The sequence below is a fragment of the Podarcis melisellensis genome, assembly GCF_964234715.1.
Source record: "Podarcis melisellensis genome assembly, chromosome: 12".
Taxonomy (NCBI): Eukaryota; Metazoa; Chordata; class Lepidosauria; order Squamata; family Lacertidae; genus Podarcis; species Podarcis melisellensis.
The window spans coordinates 49,870,020-49,891,746 of NC_138544.1; the positions used below are offsets into that span (position 1 = coordinate 49,870,020).

At 46.0% G+C, this 21,727-nt stretch overlaps 1 protein-coding gene across 9 annotated transcripts in view; it reads left to right on the forward strand.

The window, feature by feature from the left end:
* Positions 1-9,563: 9,563 nt before the first annotated feature.
* Positions 9,564-21,727, forward strand: part of KMT2C (lysine methyltransferase 2C) — a 151,311-nt gene continuing 139,147 nt past the window's right edge. For 5 of the 9 annotated variants that reach the window (XM_081931322.1, XM_081931327.1, XM_081931328.1 and 2 more), the window contains exon 1: positions 9,565-10,343. In XM_081931322.1, the coding sequence (XP_081787448.1) occupies positions 10,162-10,343 (182 nt within the window). In that variant the 5' untranslated portion in view covers positions 9,565-10,161. Of the gene's footprint in view, positions 10,344-21,727 lie in introns of all 9 variants that reach the window. The other 4 variants (XM_081931326.1, XM_081931325.1, XM_081931330.1 and 1 more) reach the window with 1 other exon arrangement.

A 21,727-nucleotide genomic window follows, 5' to 3' on the forward strand; every position in this document is an offset into this window, starting at 1 on the left:
GAGGGACAGTGGACCAGCCCACGGCTAAAAATTTTTGCCGACCCCTGCAGTACAGTGTGTATGGGTGAACACTGGCAGAAGAAGTAATGTTATATGTATTAGAAAAGAGCGGAGACCCTGGTCCCCAATATGCCATAGAAATGTTGCTTGGAAAAGTAGGGAAAGCGGGATCTGCTTTAGCCCCTAACAGTGCATGGCATTCTGGAGGAAGACACGGCTGACTGGCAAGCTAGTTAGAACCCAGAGCATGAGCACTTCTCTGAGGCTTAGGGAGTGATGATATGCTGCAACATTGTGTTGCAGATCTTATTTGTATGTATAACATTCAAACTATTCACTTGCTATTTGCAGCACATTTCCCCTCTGTATTGTGTACACAAAACATGGGAACAGTTGCTTTAATATATAGCGTAAAAGAAATAAATCTCAAATAATGATCAGGAAAATTGTGCCCATTTTCTTCACTGGGGATATTTGACACATTTGTAAAGGTAAGGGTAAAGGAACCCCTGACCATTAGGTCCAGTCGTGACAGACTCTGGGGTTGCGGCGCTCATCTCGCTTTATGGGCCGAGGGAGCCAGCGTTTGTCTGCAGACAGCTTCCGGGTCATGTGGCCAGCATAACCAAGCTGCTTCTGGTGAACCAGGGCAGCGCACAGAAACACCGTTTACCTTCCCGCTGGAGCGGTACCTATTTATCTACTTGCACTTTGATGTGCTTTCAAACTGCTAGGTTGGCAGGAGCTGGAACCGAGCAACGGGAGCTCACCCCGTCGCAGGGATTCGAACCACCGACCTTCTGATCAGCAAGTCCTAGGCTCTGTGGTTTAACCCACAGTGCCTCCCGCATCCCTGACACATTTGTATCCGGTGCCAAAATATATTTTCTCTTACACACGAAAACCATTTGTGGCTTAGCGATAGTTTGTGCAAATATATAATTATACTCTCCTATAAATAAATTTATAAGGATATAAGTGTCAGGAGTGGATTGGGTTCTTGCTTCAGCAGTGCACAAAACCACCCAACTAGATGACAAACAGCTGTCAAACACCATTATTTCCCTTCTCTTTTGGGGCTCAGTTGCAACTTGCAACTAATACACATGATGTCGCGGGCCGAAAGTGCATTTGCAAGAGAGCAGAAAGGACGCCATCACATCCTCCCCTGCCCTTGCCTTCTCTTATGGCAGAAGGGGCTTATAAATATACACACGTGTACACAGAGGTTGCACAGTCATCGCACGGGAGATTTCCCAACTCACTCTACAATATTAAAAAAAAGAAAAGGAGTAACCCGCCTAGCTGCCTCCAACACGGCACGAAAATGGCAAGCCGCACCACCTTCCTCGGAGTTAATATCCTTCCGCAGAAAAATAGCGCCTCTGCCATTCTTCAATTTCCCCTGCGAATAACAGATCGCAGTCGGGGGAGGGAACTTCTCGGAGCACTGAAAGTAGGGGGGGGGGGCTAAAAGAGGCGGAAGTGAAGAAGGGAAGGGATTTTTGCTTTCCGCCACAGCTGGGATCCGAAAATTGCAATGGGAGAAACAGCAACCAGGATCCGGAGCAGCGCAGGAAGGGAGAGTAGCAACATGTCCCTGATTTGCATTTCATTTATTTTTTCCAAAAGCACATCTCTTATCTCCCAACGCCAACTTTGCGAGGCCAAACAAACCCAGGCGGGGGAGCCTTGGCAAGGCGTGACGCAGCAGCAGCAGCAAGCAGAAACAACAAGCTCTGTTTTGCAAAACAACCTCGGCGGCGGCAGAAAAACACCACGCCTTGAGAGCCGCCAGCCAGCCAGCGAGCTGGGCTCGCCTGGGCGAATTGGGAAAGCGGCAGGCTGGGCTGGCAGCTCCTCCCCGTTTGCAAGCCGGGAGGGGACCAGGCCTCTCCTCCGCCTCCTCCTCCCCATTGGAGCTGCCTTGCCTTCCGCGATGCACATAGCAGGGGGGAGGGCGCCGGAGGAGAGGCTTGCAGGGGAGGCCAAGGAAAGGGAGGGAGGAGGACGCCTTGCTTGCGCAGCGCTGCCTTTTCCAGATCCAGAGGAGGCGAGCAAAGATGCAAAGCCCGATCTTCCTCCTTTTTCTCTCTCCTCTGCCCGCTTCCCCTCCCAGCTCCCCGCCTGGCTGCGTGTCAGGGCTCTCTGCCTCCTCCTGGGCCTGCCCGGTGCCCCGCGGGGGAGGGGAACCCCTGGCTTGACCTACTTTGTCCTAAAGTGGATTTGACAGGTTGGTCGCTGGCCCAGCTCCCCCTGCCTGGTACCTCTCGCGAAGCAGCCAGCTTGCCAGCCAGCCAGCCACAGCTCTCTCTCGGCTTCACTCTCGGCCAACCCACGCCCTGCGTGCTTTCCCCGTTCCCAGGGAAAAGCCTCATGCCCAGGCTCCAGAAAAACGCCTTGTGGTGCCATCAGGCTAAGCGATTATATATATGCATACAGTATGCTTTCCTTTTTAGAAAAGGTGTGTCTGCACGTTCCCATCCCACACGCGTTTTCTCTCGAAGGGAGCCCTATTGATCCCGGTGAAGATGCTGGAAGGCCTGCTGAGGATCGCAGCCTTATTTTCATTGCCAGTCGACGGGCCTTTTATTTTATTTTATTTTTTTAATATTGATACAGCAAGAAAAAAGGAAAAACACAAATACCAAATTACAGGAATAACCATAGACACATAATTTTCTTAACAAACAATAAAACATATATTGGTCTTAACACTAAAGACCCAACTTCCCATCTAGTCCATATTTCGATTTCATATTACTTATTGCCAATACACACTTTTATCATAATTAAACTTTTTCTTAATATATCAAATTTCTTATATCTAGGTAAAGGTAAAGGGACCCCTGACCATTAGGTCCAGTCGTGGCCAACTCTGGGGTTGCGTCGCTCATCTCGCTTTATTGGCCAAGGGAGCCGGCGTACAGCCTCCCTCCGGGTCATGTGGCCAGCATGACTAAGCTGCTTCTAGCGAACCAGAGCAGCGCACGGAAACACCGTTTACCTTCCCGCTGGAGTGATACCTATTTATCTACTTGCACTTTGACGTGCTTTCGAACTGCTAGGTTGGCAGGAGCAGGGACCAAGCAATGGGAGCTGACCCCATTGCGGGGATTCGAACTGCCAACCTTCTGATCGGCAAGTCCTAGGCTCTGTGGTTTAACCCACAGCGCCACCCGCGCCTCTTAATTTCTTATATCTACCTTGCAACTATTACTGAAGTTCCTCAAATGCTGCCTTTTAAAAGGATCCAGATGCTTGCATGCGCACCATACATTTAAAGTACATCTCCCTCCCACCCTAAAAGCATGCTAATTGTAGTCCGTCCCCCCACAGAGCTACACTTCTCAGCACCCTTAAGTGACAGTTACCAGGATTTTTTGCGGGGGAAGCCATATATGGTGGGTGCGTATGTATGCTGTGTTCTGGCTAGGGAATATTATTGGGGTTTTGTTTTCATTTGCCCTTCAGAAAGTAATCTCTATGAATAGTGGGGTAGGAAATGAGCTGCTGCTTTGGAGGCACTGTCACGCCACTCTGGCACCTTATTGCCACAGTTGTATATGACTGACCACAGGTAAAAACAAAGCCACAAAGAAGTCTGCCCCCACCCCCTATTATAATAAGTATTATAATAGTCACGTTCACTCCACTGTCATTAAAGCTGCTACCAGGTATGTAATCAGACACCTGATCTTAAATCAGAAGGATAATGAGTAGAGCAAGGACATTCAGTATGTTTGTGGTTGAGAGAGACTCCAAGGCTAAACCATCTCCCTCCCTGGGGCACAGCCAGATGGCAATAACTGGTGACTTGGGAGGGTGTTGAATCAGTGCATCAGAGTGGTGAGTGTCCATCTGCATTTGTCTTCCAGCGGCCTGAACGGCTGAGAGGCACCAGCTTAGGTTTGCAGTCCACAAATCTGGCCTCCTGTTCTAAGTCTGGAACTTGTGCAAGCCTTTTTCAGGGATATTTTCCACACTATTCAGTTGTCTCTCCCACCCACTGAAAGAAAACCCCCAGGTGTTATCTCAATTATTTTGTGCCACAGAACACACTGGGCCCATCTCTCTCTGCATACATCCAGCCAGATTTATATTTGTTGCTTGCACTAAATGTTGACAAGCAAACCGAGGAGGTTCTTTCCAAACAACCTATTAAGCAATCATCCCAATTTGTTTGCACCAAGTTTGCCAGGAGGTTGGATGAAGTCATTTTTTTATTGAGCGTTTGTTCTGATTTATTTGTTTGCGAGGATGGTATGCAATGTTTCATCAGGCAAGTGTTATCCCACACTTTCTGGTGCATTTTTCTGTCACTTTTCTTATTGTGAGAAGTCTGGGTTTGGGGAAGAAGGGTGTTGGCTTTGTAGTGCAGGAGCATCAAGTCAGATTTAATTGTGCACCCTGAATCTGTTGGTATATGATTGTATCCTTTTCCCAAACTGTGACAGCCTGGAATAAGCCTAACTTTGTTATATATGATCATTGCTTGGAAGCAAAGTAACTAACAGGGCATAAAGATCCAAATTGTGACTGAAACTTGGAAATAAGTGCCACGGTGCTTCAAAGGTAGCATCTTTATTATTATTTATTGTATTTATATTTCACCCTTCATCTGAAGAGCTCAGGGCATTTCACAGCATAAAAATACAAACTAAAAACACAAAATACATAATAAGAACAAGGAAAAAACCTAACTCATAAACGCCCCCTCCCACTTATGAGAGTTTGCCGTGCACATATCTTCCTCTCAGGCAATTATTTGTGAAGCAGTGCTCCACTGAAGGTTAAGTTTTTTACAGTGGTACCTCGAGTTACATATGCTTCAGGTTACATACACTTCAGGTTACAGACTCTGCTAACCCAGAAATATTACTTCGGGTTAAGAACTTTGCTTCAGGATGAGAACAGAAATTGTGTGGTGGCGGTGCGGCAGCAGCAGGAGGCCCTATTAGCTAAAGTGGTGCTTCAGGTTAAGAACAGTTTCAGGTTAAGAACGGACCTCCGGAATGAATTACCGGTAAGTACTTAACCCGAGGTACCACTGTATGTATATATATGTGTGTGTGTGTGTGTGTGTGTATATATATATATATATATATATATATATATATATATCAGTAAGCGCGCGCTCTCTCTCTCTCTCTATATATATATCAGTAAGCTCTCTCTCTCTCTCTCTCTCTCTCTCTATATATATATATATCAGTAAGCTATATAATATAACTGAAAGGTTTAATAAAGTGGTGGTGGAGGAGCATAAGTCCTGCAATATCAGGTGAGGCATTTGTAATAGACTTGACCTCATGCAACCCAAAACCTGCTGTAGCACTGCAAGTCCAGGCCTGCATCATACTCCAAAGAGGGCGGTACAGCAAAGCAACAGCTCTGGAGCACTCTTCCTACTCTTGCTTGCGCTTATTGGTTACGATGGTCTGTCCTTCATTCTTTCCCAAGTGCTATTCCTTCTAGAGGTGCATTCAAACTAAGAGAGTTGTTCAACATTCTATAGACCACTTTTTAAAAAAGCTTTCATTGTACTCCAGGAATTTCACAACCAATAAGTATACGTTCAAATTATGTGAACTTGCCTGGGGAAAGGATGGTATCTGGTGGCCCTAAAAGATTTCAATGCAAACTATATACCCCTTGTGGATCCTAACAATGTTCATTTGGAAGTAAGTGAGATAGTCCCAAGTATGCAGCTCAACCTTATACAAATTTACTAAAAAGTTAAATCCCACAAGGTTTATTGAGGTTTAGTCTGAAGCAAATGTGCAACCTCAGTTGTCTCCCAACACCCAAGGCAAGCCTCCAGAGGGTGCCCATTATAGAAGCACTCAGCCTGCAATAAATGATTGTGCAATTGTTACCCCATGGCTTTTCTGTGAAAACTCTCTCCTGTTATCACACAATCACAGTGTATGCCATTGTGCAACATTTCATTGTGTGGAAGCCTCATAAAAGCTAGCACGGCATACTCTGTGTGAAGGACTTTGTTGATTTGTCATAGGCTTCTTATATTTTATATATAAGAAAATGCACCAGTTTAGAAGCAGCAGTACAAGGATAGCCTTCTATATGCTGCTGGACTTCAGCTCCCATCATCCCAGCCAACTGGTCATGCTGCTTAAGGCTGATGAGAGTTGGAGTCCACACGTGCAGAGCCACAGGGTCCCCACTCCCGAGATATACCATACTTTGGAAAATGGACATGGATGTTGCATTTCTATCCATTTTTCCTTTTGTTTAATCTCTCTCCCTGTATGCTGCTAAAGCTATACCCAGCCATAAACTCACAAAACAGCCACACTCTCAGCCTCCGCAGCTCCATGCACAGTATGGGGAAAATAATGTCGTCTATCTTTCAAGGTTATTGTAAAGCTTACTGAGATAATGCATATAAAATATGATATAATACACACTCAAAAAGCCACATACAAATGTTAAATACTATTATTATGCATAAACCAATAGCAACCCTTTTAAACAAAGCTCTACATTCACTTTGGATTAATGAAACTTTTATAATGACCACCAACTGTTTAAAAATATTGGCTAACATGAGATCACTGTTTTGTTTTTAAAAAAATCCAAATTCTGCAGCCAGGGTCATGCAAATTATGCAATCAGAGTCATCCAGCTGCAATTTTGATTATGGCTACGCAGAATTCCTACTGATTTCAATGGGGCGTATTCCCATTAAATGGGGTTAGGATTGCTGCCTTAATTTACACAGGAGCAAGTCTTGTTGAATTCAGTAGCTCTTAGTTCTGAACAGAGGTGGCTAAAATTGCGCTGTTATTTTCTGCCTCTAAAATCCTATGGCTCATTCAAAAGGTTCGAGGGTTAATTCTTTTATGGCCCATAGCTCTGGTTGCATGACTCAGCAGTTGTGATGTGGTAACTCAAACAATAGTTAAACCCAAATCTAGTGTCAGGAGAAGGGGAGAAAGATTCTAAAAGGCCATAAAAAAGCAAAAGCAGCTTACTTGGTGCTAGATCAGGTGAGGCAGATTTTTGCCCCTTTCAAGCTCCACCCCACTCCCGTCCTACATTGTCGCCCCATGTCCTGCTATCAGGACAGAGGACACCACGGAGCGAGCGTCTCCTCCGAGCCAGTCTCGGGCTGTACTCTGGGACAAGTTAAATCCCATGTAATGAGGCTTAACCCCCGAGCCGAGCCTCAGAGAATCTGGGCAGGTAGCCAGCCAGCCAGCTAGGCCCCTATCCCAGGGGGAGTGGGGAGCAGGATTAGCGCCATCGCCAGCCCCCTCCACCTCCGCCCCCCCCCAGCAGCAGCAGCCCCAGCAGCTGCTGCAACCAGAGATGCTGGAAAGCATCCCTCTCCCCAGGCGATCTCCCTTGCTGGTGCCGCGCTCTCCCCACGCGCAGCCCCCTGCCAATCGCGGCTCCCCACCCTCCAGGCTTCAGTCAGTGGAAGCTGACCTGGGCGGGTCTGTAATGTTGTTGGACTGAGAAACTACAACCTACATGTGCGGGGTGTGTGTGTGTGTGTACAGCCGTCCAATCGACGGTGCCTTCTCTGCGCCCAGGTGAAATGTCACGCCCACGGCCTGCCAGCGCTTTCTTCGCGCACACCCTCCGCCGATCCCTCCCTGCCTTCCCCTACACGTCTGCAGAGCTATTCCCTGCTCAACCTCCGCTGACCTCGCAGGGGCTGGAACAATCGCGCGGCCGCCGAAGCGCCTCCCACTTCGCGCCTGGGATCTTGTGCGAGAGGTCTGGGCAGGGGAGCGCAGCAGCGCAGCTGTTGTCAGGCGCTTCCACGTGTGCATATTTTGCAGAGCGCGCGGCGAGAGGCCCGAAAAAAAGAAAGTCAGTCGCGCGTAGACGGCGTGTGAAAACAGTCAGGGAAGCCTCAGTGGGTGTGGTCGTGCGAGGGTGGGGAAGTCGCAGCCAAGCCCGTGCCCAGCATTCTTATCCCCATTGGGAGAAGGTGGGGTTAGGTGTCCTTTTCACACCCAGACTGGGGACTATAGGAGCGAACACCTAGGCAGGGCCCGAGGTCCCTTCGGACTCCTCCCCACAAATAAGAAAATTGACGGGGCCAGCCCCCCTAAAGGTGATGGGCATCAGAGGTGCCAACTTGAATAAAATATGGGGGGGGGCAGGTAAGTTCTGCCCTGCATAATCGATCACACTCGCGGAGCGCACGCACAATTTGAATGGCATTGCCCATAAACTTGGGGTGGGGGGCTCATATGTTTTCTTGGGGAGGACCAAGGGGCCTCAACCATCATTCAAATGGCGTGCTTGCATTCAGTCGTGTAATCGATTATGTGGGGCGGGGTTATTTGTTCTCCCCCAATACAGTATTTTATTCAAAGTTGTCACCACTGCGCTGGATGAAAAGAGTTCACTCGCTGGTTCAGCGCGATACTCTCTCTCTCTCTCTTTCTCTCTCTCTCTCTCTCACACACACACACACAGACAGAGTGCCAATTTGAATAAAATATGCGGGGGGCAGATAAGCCCCGCCCCACATAATCGAACACAAGACGTGCACACGCACTGTCCATCAACTTTGGGGTGGGCCCGGCCCCCTCAAATATTTTATTGGGGGCTCCTCGAAGGGACCTCGGCCCCTAGATGTTGGCTCCTATGCGCGCGCAAACACAGAGAGAGGCGCAAAATTCGCTTGCGACACATATGCGAGGCAGCCGCACAGGGACAACAAGTCCTCCTAGCTGCTTCCAATCAGTCGAGAGCGAGCGAGAGAGACTCATCCCGTCCCTGGATTCCGCGCTCCACATTTTTGCCACAGCCGCCGCCGCCACCACGACATTCGCCGCTGCCAACAGCAGCAGCGCCGCCCGTGAGGTCAGCGGCGGCGGCGGCGCGTCGAATGAGATGTCTGCGCTGAGAGGGAAAGGGCTGGCCGGTGGGCGGGCGACTTGGGCAGGCGCAGTGGGGGGCCCTGCCTAGAGCAGGGGGAGGGGGAGGGCGGGGAGTTCGAGAGAGGCCGAGCGATTGTCGCCGCCGCCGCCGCCGCCTTCCCCTCCCTCCCTCTTCTCGGAAGGTGGCTGCGCCTGTGAGGGCGGAAAACAACAACAACAGCGCGGCGTTTCGAGCCGGCGGCTGTCGCTGCTAACTGGGCTGTTGGCGCGCCTCAGCGGCTGTAGCGCGGCGACCACCGTCGCCACCTCAGGGAGGAGGGTGTTGAGCCCGTCAGCCGCGCGCGACACCCTCCCTCAGAAACTGTCTCCTTCGCCCCTCCCCCCGGTTTCTTCTCTCTCTCCTCAAGTAAAACTTCCTGGCTGGCGGCGTCGCGGGCCCGCCTGAGGGGAAAAGGAAAGAAAGGAGCGAGGGAAGGCGGAGGAGAGGAGTCGCCCTGTAATAAGCCGGCGCACACCCCAGAGCGACCCACCTCCCTTCCCCGACACACACCCCACCACACGGGCGCTTTCCAGTTGTACGTCCCCTTCCCTCAGCAGCAGCTGGAGGAGCTGTCAAAACTTCCTCTCAGCTGCCCTCCGCCCGCCCGCCCAGCGTCGGCCTCCGCCTCCTCCCCTTCCCCCGGGGGCGGGGGAAGGGCACAGGGCCAACGTCCGATGAAGCGGCGGCGGAGGCTGCCTCCTCCTCGGCAGCAGCAGCAGCAGGAGAAGGAGTCGTTCGTTGCCTGCGGCCGCCACCCTTCACGGGGCCTTGTGTGAGGCGAGAGCGGGCGTCGTCGCGTGAGGGAAGAGATTCTCCTCAGCTGAGGCGGCGGGAGAAGCCGGCCTGCCCTGCGCGCGCCGGCGGTTGGTGGCGGCGTCGTCGCCGCGGGTCGCTCTCCCCTCCTGCGCCGACCTCGCCGGCCCTCCCCTCCGCCCCGCGAGGAAAGGGGTCTGGTTGCGTGTGGGCTGAGGCGGGCCCTCCTCCCTTCGCCCTCCCCATGCCGCTACCTGCGCGCTGGTCCGCGGCGGCTGAGGCCAGCAATGCGAGGCGGAGGTAGGAGAGAGGAGGAGGAGGCGGAGAGGAAGAAGCAGCAGCAGGAGAAGAAGACGACGACGAAGGGGAACAGCGGCGGCGGCGGCGGGAGCAGGAGGAGCGTCGGGATCGCCGCCCTCCTCCTCCTCCTCCTCCTCACCCCCGTCCCCCAAGCTCCCTCCTCGCCCTCCATGTGCCTCCTCTCCCGTCCTGCTGACTAGGATGTCAACGGAGGAGCAGAGCCCGGCGCCGGCGGCCGAGCAGCCGCCTCCTCCGCCGCCGCCGCCGCCGCCACAACTCCCCGAGCCGGGAGCTCCCCCCACGGCGGCGGCCGCCACAGACAAAAGACCTAGGGGCCGGCCTCGCAAAGATGGCGCTTCCCCTTTCCAGAGAGTCAGGAAGAAGTAAGTTCAGTGCGTGAGGGGATGGTGGCGAGAGGGAGAGGGGGAGAGAGAAAAGGGAGGCAGGGCAGGAGCGCTGTCAGCTCCAGGAAGGGGCTTCCTCCCCCTCCTCCTCTTTCCTGACCCAGTTGTCATGTCGAGAAGGGCCACCTCTGGCCTCTTTTCCTCCTCCATCCTCTCCCCTTTGCACTTTGCCTCCCCTCCCCTTCCTCGCCTGCTTCTGCCTTTCCTTTTGTTTATACTTTTTTCACTCCTCCCTGCCCCAGTGCCATATTGAGAAAGGCCTTGGCTTGGCTTACCTTCCTCTCCTACTTCCTTCTTTCTTTCTCTTCCCCACCCCCCTGTTTGGTCACCGTCCTGCCATTCCCATTATTTCCCTTACTTTTAATTTCTTTTTGTTGTTCTCCTGCGCCAGGTTTCATGCTTAGAATCGCTCTCCTCTTTTTCTTCTCTTTTTCTCTCCTTTATTATCCTACTCTTTCTATTTTTAATTTTGTTCTTCCTCTCTTCTTTTGAGATTAGTTTCTCTCACCAGCTCTTTTCTCTTCTAGCTTACTCGACCTGTGCTTCTCTTGGCCACACACACACACACACACACACACTGCAATATAGTGGGGTTTGTTTTTCCTTTTGTTTTGTTTTTTAAACCTGTTTTTAAAAGTCCGGTTTTGCCATAACAGGATTACTTTTGAAAACAAATTTCTTCTCACTCTCTCGCTGCATACACGCAGCACGTCTATCAATCTTAGGATGGTGATTGTGTAATGGGAAGCTCCTCCCTAGGAGCTGTCAAAAGCCACAGCCAGGGGTATGCACAACAACAGGAGAGTGGCTGGGGGAAGATTGTGGTGTTTTGGCTTTGTCTCTTGCTACTGCCATCTTTCTGTTTGTTAGCATCCTGACAGTTAATGTGAAGAAATTAAATTAGTGTCTCGTTTTATGGCTCTGAGTACTTGAGTATTAATGAAAACAAGGAGCATTATGTTGTCCTTTGCTGAATCTGACACTGGAGATGCAGGTAGTTTTGGCTTTCTTTTACATAGAAAGCATCATTCAAAAATTAACATAATTTTGTACTGAGGTTTGGGAGTACTTTGATACTAAGCATCTATGCTCTGTGTAATAATTAATATGGACTCAGATAATGTACATGCTATAATTCTGTACTGGTCTTTGAAGCACACAGTTTTTCTGCCTCCAGTTAAATGGAAAAGAAAGGGGGTTATGGGTAGTAGCTAACTTTTAGAATATTACTTTCCACCTCAGAACAAAACAGACACTATGCTTTGCTTTCAACAGTTCAGATATTTGATTTTTTAAAAAAATCAAAAGGATATGGGAAACCCCACTCATGTGGGCCATGACTGGATAATGTATAGCTAAAGTTGACACTGCTGTTTTTATTGCATTTGCTTTATGCTGATACCAACTCATTCCTCCTTTTTATTTGATTGCTCAATAAAAGCAATCATTTAAATTTTCAGGCAAAATTCAGAAATGTGATATTTTCATGTGCAGTTGGAAGAGAAAAATTAAGGAAGTGAGGAGAAACAACTCACCAGCTTTTTCATCCATGGCAATGTATCCAGGAGGCATAGTACCATCAGTTATTGAAGACACCTCTATTACCTATTAGCTATACTTGGTGTAAAAACTAGCATGAAGGCCTTGCCATTAGATGGCTTTCAGAAGTAATAGTGTGCAGCTACAGATATGTACTTGACCTGTTCTTAACGGGTTTTTTTTTTAAAAAAATAAGGTTGTTTTTTAAGGTTGTTTTTTTAATTGACTAGGAAGTAAGGTCGTGATGCAAAAGCGATTTCTATATTTTTCTATGGTTGCAAAATAGTCTGCACATACACTGTGTATAGAAGAGAACATGGGAAGGTGCTGTACTGGGGAATTCATTTGGCAGGTTTCTGTTTTTGGAGTGCTGCTTTACACTAAAATGTGTATGAAATACACATAAACAAATGGATAACAAGAGAAATCCCTGCATATTTGTGGCTACCATACATTCTTCTGAATTGCCTTGCCTTGGGGAGCATGAAGACTTGGCAGTTTTCAAAGAGAAGTTGTACAGTTGTTCCCCAACCTTAGATATCTTTGTTTACTTTTGTTTATTGTACATCTCACACAGAACATACTATAGGGATTCTGCTTGTGGCAGACTGCAACACTGAGGGAAGGAGATGGTGTTTAAAGTATGTAGCCTCCAAACTATTTTGTGCCTTATTGGTCAATGCCAGTATCATGGATTGTTTCTGTAATGGTAGGTAAAGGTAAAGGGACCCCTGACCATTAGGTCCTGTCATGGCCGACTCTGGGGTTGCGGCGCTCATCTTGCTTTACTGGCCGAGGGAGCTGGCGTACAGCTTCCGGGTCATGTGGCCAGCATGACTAAGCGAACCAGAGCAGCGCACGGAAATGCCGTTTATCTTCCTGCCGGGAAGATAACCTATTTATCTACTTTTAACGTGCTTTTGAACTGCTAGGTTGGCAGGAGCAGGGACCGAGCAATGGGAGCTCACCCCGTTGCGGGGATTCGAACCGCCGACCTTCTGATCGGCAAGTCGTAGGCTTTGTGGTTTAGACCACAGCGCCACCCGTGTCCCTCTGTAATGGTATGTACCGGTAAATACAGCTCATATGGTGGAGCACTGATGGAATGTGTTCCTCTCATTTTATAGACAGGTTTCCTTGCTGTGCACCAGCTGCAGCCACCAGAACCTATAAATGACATGGTCCCTACACAGTGGACTTAAAATTAAGTTTAAATTTATGGAACTCCAGTCTTGATATTTATGAATGACAGCAGACTAGTCTGATTCTGACAACAAGCCTAGCAGCCTTCTTTCCAGAAGAGGCTGGTGGAAAAAGCTCCTGGTCACTGCTACCAGTTCCAGATGCAGTGGTTGAAGAGAATCCCTAGGCTATAGTGATGATGGGAGGATAAACCCCATCAATAGCTGGTAAGCATATCCCTCCAGGTTACAAGACTGAGGCAATGATGGTTGGCAGGTCTTGACTGGATTCAACTTCAAAGGCTTTGCCTGCATCCCATTATTGACTAACATGAGATATGAAAAAAAATAGAGAGTGTGTGTACATTATGCTTAGGTTATTGATGACACCTCATTAGTCTCTAATTAGATGTGATTTCGGCCTATCTCCATCATGAATGGGAATCAAATGGAACATATATTGTAGGAGGATTTCTGAAACAACCATTCCAAAACCAGTCCCATGTGCTACGTGACAAGCTACTCCACAAATCAGGAACTTCTCAAGGAGCTATGCTATGGCAGTATGAATAAATGTTTAAAAAGGAAAAGTATTGGTAGATGCTTGTTCATGCAGCTTGCCGGATCCCCGCCCATGGCTTGTGAAAGCCACATGGGACAAGCAAGCTGCTTTGCTGATCTGTGATAATCAGAGCTTCTAACAGGGACCACACAACAGACCAAAATCCACTATCTTTGGAACCAAGTTTAAACTTTATTACTGATTTGTGGACAGTTATTGCCTAGTTTCTAGCCTCTTTCTTTTTCAGAACAAATAATTAGGCCAATTTATAAAGCTATTTTGTTTCTTTACCCATTCCAGTATGCTTTCCAACCTGCTTTGAGAAAATGCTTGTGATCCTTGCCCACATTTTATAGAGGAAATTATATTCCATGAATCTATTTACATAGCTGTTGTCAGTCATGAGGCACAGGTGATGCAAATGCCAAGTGGGATGTTGGTGTACTTCAGTGTTTTTTTAAAAATTTGTGATACAGTTGCCTATGTGTTGGTAAGCTAATGGTTAGAACACTGCAATGCAGTCAGTGTGGGGCTAACCTTGGGGTTGGTCTGGAAGCTGCAGCTGGTGCAGAACATGATGGCTAGGTTGCTTGTGGGGGCAAACCAGCATGTAACACTCTGCTTATAGAATTTGCACAGGCTGCCAGGCTGCTACCAGGCCAAGCTCAAGGTGTTGGTGCTAATATATAAGGCTGTGTATAGCTCAGGACTAGCTTATTTGAGAGACTGCCTTTTCCTTTATAGACCCAGTAGATCTCTGCAGTATGCAGGAAAGTTTTTCCTGCAAGTTACAAAGATCTCAGAAGTCTGCTCTGCAGTAACTAAGCAGAGCTTTCAGTGTGGATGGCCCTGTTTTGCATTCTTGTTGAGATATGGCAAGTGTCCACTATCTGCACTTTCCATAAACAATTGAATACTTTTTTGTTCAGACAGGCTTTCCCAGCTGGATAATTTGTTTTTTTGCTTGTGACTGCCTATTTTGTGTTTTTTATGTTTTTGTTATACATTGCCTTGAGACGATTGTATCAAAGGCAATTTCTAAATTGATGGTTATGGTAATATGCTCTCAGTAGAATTAGGATAGTTTTAGTTTCAATTGTAATAAAACATTTTTTTTAATAAAAAAGGTCATAGACTTAACATCATCATATTTTTGAATGAAAGCTCTCAAAGTGAAGCTAACCAGCAAAGCTGAAATGTTAGAGTTATACCTGTTTATTTTGGCTGTGTGACAAAAATGCAGAATAAGTAACATAACCATTTTAATGATGTTTCTATTACCAAATATTCTATTACCAAATATTTTAATATTACTATACTGAAATGAATTTCAGAAAAGGGATCCTTGCAAGCATGTTCTGGGTACTTCTGCAATTCCTACAAGACTTCATACTAATATTTTATAGTAACCTATATAAGCAATAATTATGATTATTAATTCAAAGTGTCATAGGTCACATGAAGGCAAGAAAATTTAAAATAATTAAGTAGGGTAGCATGTTGTTTGGTGCTTAAAAAGTAACGGCAGATAGATCTTCTTACTATAAATGCTGCATCATATTTGCATCATATTCAAGTTCCAGAAGGTACAGAAAAGACTCACTGTAAGGACATTTCCCTTTCAAAATAGATTACTACATAAAGTATCATTTTCTTTTTTCTAGTGGGATTATGCTTAATTCAGATGTATAGCATGTCAATAAGATTGTTTTGTGTGTTCTGTTATAGAGAGTAGCCAGTCATAGTGGTAATATAAACAAAAACATTAAAGGTACCCCTGCCCATACGGGCCAGTCGTGTCCGACGCTAGGGTTGTGTGCTCATCTCACTTAAGAGGCCGGGGGCCAGTGCCATCCGCAGACACTTCCGGGTCACGTGGTCAGCGTGACGAAGCTGCTCTAGCGAGCCAGCACCAGCGCAGCACACGGAAACACCGTTTACCTTCCCGCTATAAAGGTGGGCAAGACGGGAGCTCACCCCGCCGACCATGCGATCGACAAGTCCTAGGCGCTGAGGTTTTACCCACAGCGCCACCCGCGTCCAAAAACCATTATTGTACTGTAATAGCTGAACATATGTGTGTGCAACTAAGGTCTCAGCAAGCCTGCTTTTTGAATGTTGACTGGTATGTCGTTGTGAATGCACATGCAACACCTTTTTGGCCTGTTCCAAATATAGCTTTTCACATTACTCATATTGTGAAGTGAATGTAAAAATGGACCTCTTGTAGGATGAAAACAGTTGTATGAATTTATCCAGAGAGTCTAGAAGTAGTTGAAGTGCCTTGTGAATGAAATGTGGTGCCGTTAACTGGCGTGGCATTGCCCTTTATAAGTAGAAGACATCCTATCAAAAGAAACTGTTAATAGCTGCAATCCAACCAAGAGTTAGGCATATAACTAAATAGCTTCTTTCAATAAACCAAAAATTGTATACTCATTTGGATTAATTTTGTTTCGGGGGTGGGGACAACATGCATTTTTCTATTAACTGCAAATCTTATACATGTTTTCCCAGAAATGTCACTGATTCAATTGGCCTTGCTCTATAGTAAGTGTGTTTAGGTATGTAACCTAAGAATCTCAACATGATTATTAGTAATAATGATGCTGTGATTGTTAATAATTATTTATGCACTTCCCATTCTTACTGAAACTTAACCCAAATGGGAGTACAATTTCCAATCAGCTGAAAGAAAAACTCTGACACATGAGCCCTTATTATGATTAGTAGAAATATTTGCTATTAAAGAATTATGGGATAAACTATTCTGCTATTACATACTAACAATTAGAAATTTCCATATCAAGTCATGAAAATGCACCCTTTTATTAGAATAAGTTGAAATGCTGCTTGCATTCCCCCACTTGAATTTACAGAGTGTTGGCATATGTATAAAACCAAACCTCTACTTAAAAGTTTAACTTGATATTAAAAATTTTACTTGCTCATTCACCCCAAAGCCATAAACAAGTCTATCAGCTTGTATTTAGATACCCTACATTAGGATAGAACCCCCTTATGTTAACATCTGCATCTCACAATGGCAAGGTGTATTCTACCCAAAGACGCTTCTAAGTTTAGAATGAAGGCAGCAGATGGTGATGAGATGGGTGTAGCAAAACTAACAATGAGACAGCTGTGAACAGCACAATGAGTTACTGGGCATAGCATGTCAGGTGCTTAAGCATTAGTTCTTTTGTAGGTATTGCATCTTGGATTCATAACAAGACATTTCTTGAGTGGTGGTGTAGTTGAATAGTTGTGTAGATTTCCTCTCTCCCTCTAGAAATGTCTTCAGTGCCTAGGAAAGGCTTGAGTCTAGAAATATGGTCCATGTAGCACAGCATCCATAGGGAGAGAAACTAAAGGAGTTAGTAGATGATGAGGTGAAGATGTTATCCTTTCTCCTAGGCTTTTAAGTTTGTGTGTGTCTGTGTCTCTCTGTGTGTGCTCTTTCTGTTTTTGCAAATCACCCAGGAAGCATGGCTGAAAGGCAGCATGTAAATCTTTAAAATTAATAAGGCTTTAAAGCTTTGTTTTTTCTTTAGTTCATTGCTCCTGTTGCCCATTCCTGGGCCACACTGAATGGAGCACTATCAGAGCTAAACTAGTATCAAAGCACAAAATTTTAATTATTTTTTTAAAAAATTATAGGGCGCCTTTCATTCTGTCCCTAAGACTTATTACTCTTTCTGACCTAAAGGCAGGACAAAAAGCAGGACCCACAATATCAGTTTCAAAACACAGGACATTCTTCAAATAACCAGACCTCAAACCATTTGTGGCTTTAATGAGCATGCTCAGGTATTTAAACAGGGCCCAGAAATGCACCAGCAGCCAGTAGAACTAGCACAGAATTGGTGTGATAGAGTCATATCACCTAACTCCAAAGAACACTCAAATGGCCATGTTTTATACCAGCTGAATTTGCTGGGTCATTTTCTAAGGCAGCTCTGTGGTAGAGCACATTGCATTCTAGCCCAGTCCAGGAGCCGGTGGTGCTGTGGTCTAAACCACTGAGTCTCTTGGGCTTACTGATCGGAAGGTCAGCGGTTCGAATCCGCAAGATGGGGTGAGCTCCCGTTGTCCCAGCTTCTGCCAACTTAGCAGTTCAAAAGCAAACCAGCACGAGTAGATAAATAGGTACTGCTGCGCCTGGGAGGTAAATGGCATTTCTGTGTGCTCTTCTTACTGTCTCGGTGTTCCATTGCGCCAGAAGCAGTTTACTCATGACCTGGAAAGCTGTCTGTGGACAAATGCCAGCTTCCTTGGCCTGAAGTGAGATGAGCGCTGCAACCCCATAGTTACCTTTGACTGGCCTTAACCATCCAGGGGTTCTTTACCTTTACCTTTTTAAAAATTCTAGTCCAGATATAAACACATACATTGACCCACTTTCTTTAGGTAAGTCAGATCCACAGTAGACTAACAGCCTACTTTCACAAAAGGCAGGGCTGGCTACCACTAGCCTCTCTACTTATGTAGACAGTGCTGAGTCCAGAAGAGCCCCCAAACTGCAAAACTGTTCCTTTGGCGGAAATGCAACTCAATTCAAAATTTGCTGTACCCCTCTACTGAGGTCATCTGATTTCTCTACCCATAGCATATCTGGATTATGCTTCAGCTTGTTCACCTTCACCTATCCCCAAATTGCCTCCAAAATTCTAGAATTCCACAACAACCCTGGGATTTATAGATGGAAAACAAATAACTATATTTTATCAGCATACTGATGACATTGCAGCCCCAACATCTGGATGACTTCCCCAGCAGTTTCATGTAGATATTAAACTGTGTGGACAAGGTGGAACCCAGTAGCACCCTGTCTGCAGAAATCCCCCAGCACCGCCTTCTGAGACAGTCCTTCCTGGAAAAACTGGAGTCACTGCAGTGCTGTGCTTCCTCAGCAGGGATGGTGGACAAATTAATTTGCTCCATATCTGGGAACAAATTGACTTGCTATGAACCTTTTAGACCGTTGTTTACATTAGAAATCATTTAGTTTGTATCTCTTCAATCTGCTACTTACAGTTCAATAAAGTCTGAGGGCAACCCTTAAACTTTACCCCTTTCTTATTATAGTGGTACCTCGGGTTAAGAACTTAACTCATTCTGGAGGTCTGTTCTTAACCTGAAGCACCACTTTAGCTAATGGGGCCTCCCGCTGCTGCTGCACCACTGGAGCACGATTTCTGTTCTCATCCTGAAGCAAAGTTCTTAACCCGAGGTACTATTTCTGGGTTAGCGGAGTCTGTAACCTGAAGCGTATGTAACCTGAAGCGTATGTAACCCGAGGTACCACTGTACCTTGTTCTCTAGCAGCACATTGATATTAGAGTAGAAGGAAACAGACTGGGGGTGGAGAAAGCTAATGTCAAAAGTGAACGGAAGATAAATATTCATCCAACCATCTGAACTCCTACTGTGGGTGATGGTACTGAAAGCAGTTGAGAAATCCAGGAAAACTAAGAGGATTGCACTACTCCATCCATTCTCTGATGTATGCCATCCATTAGAGCAATAAAGGCTGTTCCATCCCAAAATTTTCATTCTAAAATGGGATTGGAATGAATTCAAATAATCAGTTTCCTTGAAGCTACAATGATTTTTTTAAAACAATCAGTCATAAATCTTAGACTTGTTTATGTATTGTAGCTACTTTTAAGGTATTACCTTCTACAACCAATCATGTAAAATATTAATGTAATATATAATTTTGATACAGTGCTAAATGAATAATGAAAGAACAATGGAAGTTCTCCATAAAAGTGGAATTTCCCTTTCTCTTCTTTAACTGTTCCAGCACATCTTTGTGTACTCTTACTTTTTTATAGGTGTCCTTTGTTTGGTTTTCTGCAATCCACCCAACCACTTTTTATTTGATTTTTACATGTGTAATTTGAATTGCGACTTCTCAGTAAAATATAGTGTTTTCTTCACTAAAAAGCATGCCGTGACCAGATATAATCCAGATATTAGGTGATGTTAAAACACTAAGCCAGGTATAAATAACTTGATGGTGGAGTTAATGCCTTTTCATAAGGAAAAGAGAAAGTGAGAGCAACACCGGTTGATGAGGAAGCAACTAAAAGGTTTAATTACATGTAATCCAGAAGACTGGATCTAGAAGACATCTAGGAAGAAGAGGCAATATAATTATACATTACCTAATTGTGTGGGATAAAAACACAATATACATAAGCTTTGGATCCTGATTTAAAGGACTCCATAAACCTGGCGATACTTCTGTAGATGCCATCCCCCCCTTACAAGCTGCCTTTAAAACTTTGGGCATCTTAGGAAGCATCTTCACATGCTGTGAGAAAAGTTGGTTTGTGAGGTGGAAAAATTAAAAGTTCCATTGTATGTATATAAAACCTTATATATGCCTGAAGGGATTCATGAACCTGGTTATGAATGTGGTGTTTTTCCAATGAGGTATACAAACATGGAAGCCTGCTTCTATATGCATACTTCCTTTAGCTGGATCAAGGGATCTATGTGTTTCACTGTACTCTGAAACAAGGTTGGTTAGGCATATCTTTAACATAGATTCTGACTTGTTTGCCTTTAGTTCAGATTCCTTATTTTTGCCTGTAACTTTGGAGGTTGATATATTTCTGAGTATCTGCTATGATGGCTTGATTATTTTTTGTGTTACTATAGAACTGGCTAACTTCCAGTTGTGATTGTGGAAGTAATTTTGTTACTTCTAAACATTATTAACTTGTTTTCCTGGGACTTTCATAGTAAAGGGAAGCACATGTTGGTCTCTGTCACTGACCAGAGGATCAGGGGGCACTGGAATGTTGCATCCCATGCCTCCTAGTAAGAGCTTCATGACAGGGGAAAGACCAGCCTGTCTCATTCATTAGCCAGAGAAGCAGCTGCTGCAGGTAACTTGCGCCCCTTCCCATGTCAGAAAGAACGCTCTGCTCAAACAGTTGCCCTGGGGTCACAGAAGCATAGAGGGAGAACATTCTGGTCCCATCCTTTGGCCAAAGAGCAACAGCCACTAGTTCACATGAGAACAACAGCAAGGGAAGATCTGCTTGGCCTGAACTGGATATAAATGCCTGCTTATAACTCAACAGCATCATCCGACTGTAAACTGATCCCCCCCTTTCCTTTCACTACCCTTCCTTTGCCCATCTTGTCTTCTTAGATCTTCCCATCATGCTTACAAACTGACTCTCACTTTTAAAAATTGATATGAGCGACTTTGGGGGGATAATAATTGACTGAAAAACATGATAAAAGAATAGCTTGACACACACCCAGAGCTTCCCTTTTGAAGCGCAGAGTAGGCACAGTCATTTGTGCAGGTCCTGTCCAAAGTTGAGCAAGCAAGTGGGCACTCCTGTAAGTAGGCTGATTCTGCTCATATTGTCACAACTGGTGTCACATCCTTGAGGATGGAGGTCAGGGTGATAGTGCCAGCTCACTGTTGTACCTAGACTCAAGGTGCCTCCCCATGGCAGGGATCACTCCGCTAGCTGGAGGTGGGACAGTTACCACTCCATCCGAACTTGGGATGTCCACTGTTGCTGAGGCAGGCCTTTTTCCTGACAATCCACTTGGTCACTCCCTAGCAGCTAGATCAGTACCCCCCAAGCCACTGTATCCTTCTCCAGAATTGGTTTCCAGACTCACATCACGTTCCTTTCCCCCACCCCACCCCCTGCCAATAAGTCTTTGTGGGGCTCATGACAATTGTTTCTTTATGAGGGTGAGCAAACTATACCTCCTTGAAAGTGAGCCTGTTCCGTATTAAAATCCTTGGACTCCAAGGAATGTTTATTAACTATCAGCTGATGGCAGAGATTTGCCTCTTTTGACAGGATAGTTGAGTGGGTGAACCCTGTGCATTTAATCTTGGATGAAACTGATTATCTTGGCCCATTTTATTCTGGTTTAAGGCCTGATCTTGGCATGGAATCTGCTTTCATTGCCCTGATGGATTACCATGATGGATGGGAGATTTAGAATGAGATGTCAGTGTACTTTATGCTGATGTCATCCAGAGCTGCTGCTTTTCAACCCTAACCACTGCTTGGAATCATGAATGGATGAGGGCC